At 38.9% G+C, this 11,473-nt stretch overlaps 1 protein-coding gene across 3 annotated transcripts; it reads left to right on the top strand.

Annotated features, from left to right (window-relative positions):
• The first annotated feature begins 807 nt into the window (after positions 1 to 807).
• LOC114796081 (interferon gamma receptor 1-like) lies at positions 808 to 9,644 on the top strand. 3 transcript variants are annotated; one of them, XM_028989967.1, is made up of 7 exons: positions 814 to 966; positions 3,123 to 3,237; positions 3,364 to 3,539; positions 4,897 to 5,036; positions 5,136 to 5,298; positions 7,476 to 7,600; positions 7,743 to 9,644. In XM_028989967.1, the coding sequence occupies exons 1-7, from the start codon at positions 903 to 905 to the stop codon at positions 8,094 to 8,096; spliced, it is 1,137 nt and encodes a 378-aa protein (XP_028845800.1). In that variant the 5' UTR covers positions 814 to 902; the 3' UTR covers positions 8,097 to 9,644. The 3 variants fall into 3 exon arrangements, with proteins under 3 accessions (XP_028845801.1, XP_028845800.1, XP_028845802.1); XM_028989969.1 differs by having other exon boundaries at positions 818 to 966; positions 1,046 to 3,237; XM_028989968.1 differs by lacking the exon at positions 4,897 to 5,036 and having other exon boundaries at positions 808 to 966; positions 5,167 to 5,298.
• Positions 9,645 to 11,473: the final 1,829 nt, after the last annotated feature.

Here is an 11,473-nt window from a genome sequence, read left to right on the forward strand (position 1 = left end):
TTGTACATAGTTAAAGTGACAATAAAAGGCATTCTATTCATTCTAAAACATGCAAAAGGGGATTTAACTATTTCTGTTGCAATCCCGTCCAAAAACACAATACTAGCAAGGGCAATTCAGCAAATAATTTTCATTTACTGTGTCTTACAAAGAGAGATTAAGGTCTCCAGTGATATTCCCTAGAATTTACAGTTAGATATGAAATGCATTATGTAATGCATTATTTTTTACTTTGGTGCACCAGCACAAAAGTAAGGTGCACCGAATTTTATATTGCATCATATTTAACAACACCGGTTACTTTAAATCACGTGATGTGCAGGAAGTAAACAGAAAAGTGCGTTTTAATGATTGTATTCTTTAAATATCGGTTTGATAAAGCTGTGCAGCAGTGGGATTTAAATGACAAACCCACTCTTTCATGAGAGAAACATGTCATGTCTGTCCATGTATATTCCGTCCCAGTTGCTGTGGCGGTGGGATTAAGGGTGCAGCGCTGACAGAAATAACGCGTATTTTACAGGGTTACGGCCAAAGTAACCATTACAGCGCTCACTTACTGGCACTGACTTGCTTTTCGCCAGCATAACGCAGATTTCTGCGTACTTTTCATGCGACACTCATGGCGCATCGTCCCAGATTTCCCGGTTGCCTGTTCAGCCCTGCTACAAGAGCACGTGTTATAGAAATATGATACGTGAAGCCCTTCCATCCCTGAACACGAGGTTAAAATAGGGAAGAGGAGCAGCGGGCGGCGAGGTACTTTCCTGCACGACGCCTGGCCGGGAAAATTCAGTAACAGGCTCCTCCCCTTGTCGCGTCTCTTACGTAACGGGTGCGGGCGAGAGAGCTGACGACGCGCACGGAGACGGACGATTTGCTCGCGTTTCCTGGAAGACGAGATGTCACCGCCGGGTACCGTCGTGCTTTTTTGTTTGTTCGCAGGGTGTGTGGCAGCAGGCAGCAGTAAGTCACAACCAGCACAACCAGCCAGCCATTTGCTTCCAGAACTGCTTGAGTCACGGTCACGGTGTGTTTTTTTCAGGGAGGATCTGCATTGTGGTGTGTAAGAGCGGCGATTTGATTGTGGATTTTTATTGATGATGGAGCAACACTCCTTCATAGGCCCCAACTTAAGTTAAGTTAAAATTTGATTGACTGAGTCATTTACAGACGGAACTCTGTTGATGGAAGGGTGGCATTAGAAGGTTCTCTACATCCAGACGAGGATGTGACGAGCTGATGAGAAGTGTGGCTTCACACTCTTCAGATTGTAAAACCGCAGTGAATCTCAGTCCTTGAGTGGGCCTTGCTGACTGTCACTCGCAGTTTCACTCGCCTTTTAGCAGGGCCACACAACATGCTTTATTTAGTGGAAACAGATTTAAAGTTCATAAAAAGTGCATATTTATATACTTACATTTACAGCATTTTTCAGACGCCCTTGTCCAGAGCGACTTACAATCAGTAGTTACCGGGACAGTCCCCCTGGAGCAATTTAGGGACACAATGGTAGTAAGTGGGGTTTAAACCTGGGTCTTCTGGTTCATAGGCGAGTATGTTACCCACTAGGCTACTACCACCCTATGATGATCACTGCATGCATGAATCTCAGATATACTTATTATTGTAGAATGTCAAGTATCTTGGGTATTTAGTTGCCTCCATTTGTAGACATACGGTCTTGTGATTTAATTACTACACTCCTTTATTGTTGCTTTTGTTACTATTGCAAAAGGAAACAGTAAAACATGCAAAAGAGTTTTTAAAATTTAAAATTTATTTGTCACATACGTAGTCAAACACTGTATGATATGCAGTGAAATGCTTTTGCAGTGAAACTATTTCTTCTGCAATCCTGTCCAAAACAATACTAGCAAGGGCAATTTAGCAATTCATTTGAATTTCTGTGCCTTTCAAATATGAATATAAACAGATTAGGATTTACAGTTATATTATCTGGTATTTATACTTAGATAGGAAATGCATTATGTACTATAATGCATTATAACAGTTTTCAGGGCACTAAACATGGCACTGTTTGCACTATTGCACCTACTTTTTTCCTCTGTTCACAATCACAAAAGTTAGGTGAACTTTTGACTGCATCACATTCAACAAAACAGTTTTACAGGTTCACTTCTCCTTTTTAAATCACATTTAGGCAATATTGATTGTAAATGATTAACTAACAATTTTTTTTTATTATTTGAAGCACAATTCTACAAGAAAGGTAATTTTTTGTGGTGCACACGATCAACTGCACGATTAATCAATTGATTAAATACACTGATGACTATAATAGCTGATGCTACTCTGTGTGTTCTTAAAGCCCACGTATTTCACAGTGATAAGAGTTCCGGGGAACTGTGCTGTCACTCAAATACCTGCTGTCCAATGAGATGAAGCCCCGCCCACACAAGAGAAATGTGCCAAAAGTCCAACAATAATCCCAGGCAGTGTAAACGTAAAATGGGGCAGAGCGACTTGTGAATGTCTCACAAGCATTACATTTCAATGTCGTAATTTTAGTTGAAATTAGGAAAGTTTTGTTTCAAAAATTTGCCACAAATCTGATTCCATACTATTTCTCCACAATGACTGGCTTTTGAAATGAGTTTCTGGTGACTGAAACAGAGAAGCAGCTCCTCTGCATTGTCCTCCTTGTCTGAAGAGGAACAAGCAGTTTGTTCCTTTAATAAAGAAGATATTAGAAGGCAGTATTAGGACAGAGAGTGGAACTTTCCGCTATGTGTCAGCATTTCAAGGTGTTAGTGTTTGTCAACAAGTTCACTTGAAATCTTTCTAAATTCTAAAAGATTAATGTGAAACTCATATATAGAAAATGATTAAATGGTTGTTTAAAGAAATATAGTTGAATAAAAACATTTAAATGAAATTCCCTAACATACTGTAATTATATAGTTTTATATAAATGCCTTGTAATACCAGTTTCATTTAAAGAAGGGTAGAAATGCAAATATGGCCCATTTAAACATGTATGCCTTTAATTCCATTAATACTCTCAAATTATAATAAGCAAATTATATAAAATAATGCTGAATAGAAATCAGCTAGCAAACATTGTGTAAAATGTTTGTGTCCATTTCATTTGTCTACAGTTAAACCCCCATCGAATTTGACTGTTTCCTGCCACAATCTCAAGAACGTGATCTACTGGAATTATACAGATCCATCTGTGAAACCTGTCTTCAAGGTGGAGATTCGGCAATATGAGTATGGCTCAATAAATTCTATTTGTTTTCTAATTGATTTTTAAGAACACAAGATAAAAGTATTAAAAAGGATTAACGTATTAATGTTTCTATGATTCTTTTTTTATAATGCATTTTTTATTGACAGTTCTGAAACTATGCACACTGTGAACATCACAGAAACCAGCTTGGACATATCTTCATATACGGATAACATTAAAACATCGTACATGGTTTCTGTTCGCGCTGCTGTGGGATTCGAGGTGTCTGAAGTTGAGACTGCTGAATTCAGCTATGATACCGACCTTGGCGTTCAACAATCCTGTGAGTGCCTGTGACCCAAAACATTTACATTTACATTTACAGCATTTATCAGACGCCCTTATCCAGAGCGACTTACAATCAGTAGTTACAGGAACAGTCTCCCTGGAGCAACTTAGGGTTAAGTGTCTTGCTCAGGGACACAATGGTAGTAAGTGGGATTTGAACCCGGGTCTTCTGGTTCACAGGCGAGTGTCTTACCCACTAGGCTACTACCACCAAAACCATGTTCAAAGATGGCAAATGTTCAGATATTGTTTTAATAATGATCCTATCACATTTATTTTGATTGATTTTTGGTTAGGAGTTGTGTTCATTGAACATCCCCTGTCTACAATCGACTCTTTGCAAGATTTACATTTACATTTACAGCATTTGGCAGACGCCCTTATCCAGAGCGACTTACAACGTGCTTTCAAGTTACCATCGATGAAGAGATCAATTCCGGTTCACTAGGACCCCTACTATGAAAACATCTAAGATGTTTTTTTACTGTCACGTGAGGTGGTGTTTATTACTAAATGAATTAGATAGTAGACTAGAGGTTATCACACTCACCTATGAACCACCTTCTAGTAATTCCATAGCATTGAATAGCATTTCTATTGGATTGAAGTCTGGGCTCTGACTTGGCCACTGCAAAAGATAGATTGTTTTTCTGAAGCCGTTGTGTTATGCCATATTTATAGTGTTTGTCACACTTGGGAATTCATCTTCCCCTTAATGGTTGCTTTTTCCCAGGCCCTGATCCAGGAAAGCAGGACTGGATCATGATGTGTTCATGATGACATGCAGTGCCCCTTTTACACTAGATATAGTACTGTGTACTGTATGTTCTTCCCAAATTCAGGCATGCAGTGGTGCTCTTTTTAATAAACAGCAGCTTCTGCCATAGACACACTATTTGTTTAATGTTTTACATGCTGTAGACTAATGGACACATGTTTTAGCCAGTTTTAATGATTAGATAAGAAGATTGTTTGACTGTAGATTTGTGAATTTCTAAAGTGTTTGATATGACTTTGGTTGATTTACATAAAACTGGAAAGGGTTACATTCTTAATCATAAAGTGCCGGAAAGCTATAACTCGTGTTCAACTTGTGTGGAGCAAACTCAAAAAGTTTGAAGGGAAGGGAGTGAGTAGTTATTTTTCCAAAATAAACATGGCCTGGCCTGACCCAATTGATGTAAGTTTTTTATTTGTGGATTTTTGTGGGTTTATGTGGAAGGGTTTGCAACCACATGATTAAATATGGTAAATAAAGTCAATGTGGAAACATATGAAAATAGCAACATGAAAGTGAAGAGCTAGGAGACCCAGACAATTCAGTGAAAGATCTATGTTATGTCATGTTGCAGGCGCCATGGACTTCCCATCTCTGAATGTGACCACAGAACCTGGACGAATCACGTTCCGGTTCCTCTACCCCTTATTTTTACACAAAGACCTGGTGGAAAAAGAGAAATTTACTTATTCTACTTTCACCAGTCATGATGATGTCAGTTGAAAATAATTCAGCAACTCTGAATTAATAAAAAAAAAAGTCTTTTTTTTTTTTTTTTCTTTTACCAGTGATGTTCCTTTTTCCTCTTCGTAGAAAACATGGGAAATGTCCTGCCTCCTTACAGATGATTTCTGCAGTGGATCTGTTTTCACCAATGAGAGCACTGGACATTGCATCATACTAAAAGTTGATGGGTTCTATGGCAGCCTTCAACTTACCACTGACAGAACTGTGTGCATCAAAGACGGGATACAGTGTAAGTATTTAGATTTTTTTTTCTTTATTTATTTTAATGTAATCAATATACAGTGGTTACATAAAGTAGTTAGACCCCTTAACTTTTCACTCTTTGTATTATTGAAGCCATTTGAAAAAATCATTTAAGTTCTTTTTTTTCCTCATTAATGTTGGCTGAAAAACACAGAATTTTTGCAGATTTATTAACAAAGAAAAAACAAAGAAAATGCACCCTTTTGACCTAATGCAGCCATTAGTCTTTTTAGGAAAGCTGCAACAAGTTTTTCTCACCTGGGTTTGAGGATCCTCTCCAGTTTTGGCAGGTTAATGTAAAGGTTGGTGGACAGCTATTTTTAGGTCTCTCCAGGGATGGTCAATCGGATTTAAATCATGGCTCTGGCTGGGCCATTCAAGAACAGTCACAGAGTTATTGTGAAGCCACTCCTTTGTTGTTTTAGCTGTATTCTTAGGGTCATTGTCTTGTTAGAAAGGTAAACCTTAGGCTCAGTCTGAGGTCCTGAGCATGTTTTTTTTCCAGGATATCTCTATACTTGGCTGCATTCCTCTTTCCCTTGATTGCAACCAGTTGTCCTGTTACTGCAGCTGCAAAACACCCCCACAGCATGATGCTGCCACCACCATGCCTCACTGTTGGGACTGTATTGGAGAGGTGATGAGCAGTGCCTGGTTTTCGTAGCATTAAGGCCATTAAGATCTATCCTGGTCTCATCAGACCAGAGCATCGTATTTATCACCATCTTGGAGTCCTTCAGGTGTTTTTAGCAAACACTGAGGAGAGGCTTTCATATGCCACTTTGCCATAAAGCCCTGACTGGTGGAGGACTGCGGTGATGGTTCTACAACTTTCTCCCATTTTCCGAATGCATCTCTGGAGCTTAGCCACAGTGATCTTTGGGTTCTTCGTTACCTCTCTAACTAAGTCTCTTTTCCCCTGATAGCTCAGTTTGGCCAGACGGGCAGCTCTAGAGAGGCTCCTGGTCATCCCAAACATCTTCCATTTAAGAATTATGGAGGCCACTGTGCTCTTAGGAACCTTAAGTGCAGTAGAATTTTTTTTAACCATGGCTAGATCTGTGCCTTGCCACAATTCAATCTCTGAGCTCTTCAGGCAGTTCCTTTGACCTCATTAATCTCATTTGCTCTGACATGCATTGTGAGCTGTATGGACAGTTTATATAGACAGGGGTGTGGCTTACCTAATCAAGTCCAATCAGTATAATCAAGCACAGCTGGTCTCAAATTAAGTTGTAGAACCATCTCAAGGATGATCATAAGAAATGGACAGCACCAGAGTTAAATATACAACAGCAAAGGGTTTGAATACTTAGGACCATGTGATATTTCAATACCCACTGAAATACTTTCTGTACCCACTTCACTTTCATGAATTAGGACTAGTCAGTATGCCCCAAAATGTATCATTTGCTGGTATTAATACGATCAACACTGCAACAGATACACACATTGATATTATAACTGTAAATTATGTAAGAGAGCAAGAAAACACTAATCATATACAAGTTGATCACTACATCCACATCCAGTCCACTCGTGACTGGATTGATATGTTGCCCAAACCCATGTTCTATGCAGTATGACACTTTTATCAATCAAATAAATAGATTAAACATCCTAATTTTGAACAGATTGTAATTTATTTGGAGGGACGCAAACATATGCATTGTATCAAAAGTTCAGAATGATTACAATGAATGGCAGCACAGAAATTATGTTGACCTGTATCTGCAGAAGGAAAGATTAGAGAATATCTAGATCGAGATATCCAGAATAGCCAGATTTACTAAAAATGGAATTAATAACAGGAGTCAGGTGAGTGTTGGATGAAAAGCAATGTGTGACAGATGGTGGCCAGAAATGTCTGTTTCAGTAGGTTCAGGCTGCTTTTCTTTTGACCAAGAAAATCAGCTACAGATGGTGACAGCAGAGCAGAAGAGTTGAGATTTGGGTATATGTAGGAAATTACTCTGAATGGCAACTCTGCACCGTGAATTCACCAGGATGATAATTTGCCAGTTTTAAAGCTTTGATTACAACAATAGGGACTTGTATTTCAGTAAACTATGCAGAAAGGTTGTATATTGCTTTCATTTATGCCCTAAACCAAATGACATTGATTTTGCTTATGTGATCTTTATTTATTTGCTCTTTCTGCAGGTCATGTGTACATCATTCTTGGCACAGTCACCTTCTTGATAATCCTGGTGGTGATTGTAGTAGTTCTGCTCATATGGCGGCGGGTGATTAAGGAACAAGTATTACACTTCACTTCTGTCATTCCAGTAAGTCTTGTATAAACATTTTTTGTCACAGTACCACCACAGCATTATACACAGATATCTGCAGTTAACATGGCAACTGTGTAACAACTCAGCTAAAACCATTCTTCGAATATGTTTTATTTAATATTCTGTTCTTTTACAGAGTTCCCTCAGTCCAAATAGCGGAACAGGTGACTCTACTTTGAAGCCAGAGTCACCTTGTTTAAGTCCAGTGGTGACAACTGGTCAAACACCTCTCTTGACTCTTGAAGATTGTGGTAAGGGAGATACAGTGTTATCTGAATCATGTGACGTCATCCTGGAGAACGGGCACTTTCCAATCGGGGTGCCTGCAGCATCTGAGGAGGAATTAGTGGAACCAGAATCAAAATATGACTATGAGCAGCGTGGTACCCTTGATGCCACCATGTTGGAAAGGTCTGACTATGACAGTCCTCACTGTCCGTTAGAGATGAGTCCAGGAGACATGGTAGATGGTTATGGACTTCGCTCCTGATTTTATATTAAGAAATCCCAAGTGAATTGGAAGATCCTTGTCCTGATTGGTCACGTGAACCTCAAATATGTCTGTGTGCATGGTATCGGATTTGAAAATGGAGAGTCTGCAATCTTGCTTAAAAATGAACCCAAAACTAGGTAGCTGAAATGCTTATTACATTTATGGCACTTAGCAGATGAACCCTAGAGATGTACATCAGCGCCTTGTAGTCCATATCTGATCTTCATAATGCAAAACACTGTAGTCCTAAAGTACTCCCAGTGGCGGTAAATACATTTGTCAAACTTCAAAGTATCCATGAATACCGTGGTCAAAACTCAACTGAGAATGAGTTAGTCTTGAATCTACAACTAATAAAGCTCTACAACCAACCTGGAAATTATGTACGGTTTCATCAGTGCAAAGCACTTCACCTATATGACTGAAATTTGCTTTTAGTCAAGATACAAAACAAAAAAACACAACAATAATATATTCAGGGTTCTGAAATCTCTCATCGTTTGAGGCTCAAAACTGATATTTTATGCAATGTGTTTAAATGTCCACATTAAATTGAGCATCCCATGAACGGAGACTGCTTTTACATGAAAACAGGTGAAACATGTAACATTGATATGTAACAAGCTGTTAGAATGTTAAATAAGACTAGCTAATGCATACAATTAGACAGTTGAGGTTGGTACTTGCTGTCTAGTTTCTGTTGTTGAAGATCAGTGAGGGTAAAATGATTTCCTCTTAGTCCACAGTGAACATTCATTACTGTCATTCATTTAGTCATAAGAATCTCACAATTTGACAACATGTGCCTTTGGAAATAAAAAAACAGAACAAAACAGGAAAGGAGCTCCATTGTCAGTTCATTACCTGCACATTGGACTCACAGCTGCCATCTCTGTCATTGTGATTTATCTATAAAATGTGAGCAGTATCTGACTTCAGATAGCAGGTAAAGAATCGGACTTGTAATTGGGAGGTTGCCGGTTTGAATCCTGAGCTGCCAAGGTGTCACTGAGAAAAGCACTGTCCCAACACACTATATGCTGGTCTCCTTTTATGGCTCCCCACTGCTCATCAAGGGTAACTGGTTAAATGCTTTTTGTCACCGTGTGCTGTGCTTCATAATAACAATGAATTTTGTACACAAAGGCTTGTATTATGGCAGGTCTGAATCTGGCTGTAGCCTGAGATTACCAGGTTCACGTGACTGTAGGAGCTTTTCCAGCTCGCCTTAGTAAGGTGATGACCATCACCTGCTATATGAACTGGTTGTGCAGATAATAATATCTTTATTTTGCAACCACATATTATGATTTTGTTCCAAGTCAAAATTTGACTGAATATTCAAGCTGCAATTCATAAGTGTATGTACAGTGTTTTATTTTATTTCTCTAAAATCCTAAAATTGACTGAGTGTGTGAGTGCCTATAACTGTTCCACTGTGATTTCATATACAGTATTTAGGCATTTCTGTTGTTGTGTTTCACTTGTACAGTTGTAAGGTTTATAATGGTGCCTCTAAATTTATATGTATTTTTTAAATTGTTATTTGCTTTCCTTTTCATTTTCAGTTGTGCCGGCTTGTGACTCATGACACAGTTTTTAATACACTTTTTAGTATTTAAACCTTTTTATTTATGTCACTTCCATTCCCCTTGAATGGAAGTGATCATAATTTGTTTTTCCACCAGCACTTACAGTTTCTGTGTTTCATCAAAGTAATCAATAAACATATATTTCTTTGTTTTCATTCATACAAAATACAAAACTTCCTGTTACTCTTCCTAGATGGAACTGCAAATCCCAGGTGACTGCAAATGTGAAATAAAAATACTGTACATACAGAAATGTTGGTTTGTCCCTGTGAAAGCCGGAAAAAGATGGTCTGATATTGATTTCGGTTAAAAACAACTTGACGAACCAAGCCACACTGGCCGTTCGTTAGGCTGGTATGTTCAGTCACGCAAACCCAACATCCCGTGATGCGCGACACGCTTCCTTTTCATGAACGTGAACTTCCGCTTCCGTTGGCAGGAGCTCCTCCCATCTAGTGCACACACTCATCAAATGTAGCTGCGGCTGTGGAAGAATGTGCTTCGTGATATGTTGTTGCTTTATCCAAATTTCACTCAACTTTAGTATGTTTACAATACTAAAGAAGTGCTAATTATATATTAAGTTGATTTACTTATCCTATATTTTACTAAAATACACACATTAAATGTGCAATTGTTAAATTATACATCACATGGTGTTTAGGAGTTCTACGCATTGACTAAATGTATTTTGTGTATGTAATAAGCCTGATAAAGGCTGTGAGGGACTTTGTGCCAATACACATTGTAAAAAGTGCTGAACAAATACTTTTATTGAAAAACTGGTATATTACACCAGGGAAGTGGTGGCCTAGTGGGTAAGGAAACAGACCCGTAATCGAAATTTTGGTGGTTTGAATTCCAAACCGCTGAGGTGCCACTAAGCATAAGCAAGGGGTGGACCAGAAGACCCAGGTTCAAATCCCACTTACTACCACTTAACCCTAAGTTGCTGCAGGTTAAGGGCGTCTGATAAATGCTGCAAATGTAAATATACTGTCCCCACACACTGTATGGCTGACACCTGTCATGGCTGCCCACTGCTCACCAAAGGTGATGGGTTAACAGCACAGCGGTCACATTTTGTTGTGTTTCACTATGACAATCACTTCACTTTCACATACGGTCTTGTCCACCCACCTACTATTGGCACCCCTTTTTAAAGTTTTGGGGGGGGCTTTCTCTGTCAGTTATTTACAAACATAAGAAGATTTCTTAGTCCTGTTAAGTGTTGTTTTTCTTCCAAAGGCCCTGGAAACTATGTAAGTTCCTCCTCCAGGTAACTAAATCTGGATCTTCCAGCAGGATATTGGTGTGCATTTTGAAATGATTGCCAGTGTTCAGTGTACATATTGGCTCAAGAATTATTTGAGGCACTGATACATCTTTCAAATGTTGCCTTCCTCCTCGATCTGATCAATGTGAACAAGCCATGGCCTTAATGAACTAACTGTGCTGAAGGAACCAGTTAGTTTTGTAGCAATTCACAAAAATTGACATTTAGTCAGACAATTTTCCATTCCACTGAAAGTGTACTTTCATTCCTTCATGGGATTTTTATCTGTTTAGCACAGGTTAGTTAAGCCAATGACTGACACTGTGAATGTTTGTGTCACGTCCGTGCCTGCTCTGCCCCCGACGACACAACAACAACATTTATTTCTAATATAGCCCATAATCACCTGAGTATTAGGGTTTCTGTCTATATCTGCGTGTCGTGTGTGGCCTCCAACTTCTTGGTAAGTCCCAGTCTCATACCTGCACTTGGCGTTACCTGTCTGT

The sequence above is a fragment of the Denticeps clupeoides genome, chromosome 8 (genome assembly GCF_900700375.1).
Source record: "Denticeps clupeoides chromosome 8, fDenClu1.1, whole genome shotgun sequence".
Taxonomy (NCBI): Eukaryota; Metazoa; Chordata; class Actinopteri; order Clupeiformes; family Denticipitidae; genus Denticeps; species Denticeps clupeoides.

Bases quoted from the DNA above. Each gene is read 5' to 3' on its own strand.
- LOC114796081 (XM_028989967.1), top strand. From the start codon at position 903: ATGTCACCGCCGGGTACCGTCGTGCTTTTTTGTTTGTTCGCAGGGTGT. The intron at 5,037-5,135 runs GTCAGTTGAAAA...TCCTCTTCGTAG, and splicing joins CTTTCACCAGTCATGATGAT to AAAACATGGGAAATGTCCTG. The intron at 7,601-7,742 runs GTAAGTCTTGTA...GTTCTTTTACAG, and splicing joins ACTTCACTTCTGTCATTCCA to AGTTCCCTCAGTCCAAATAG.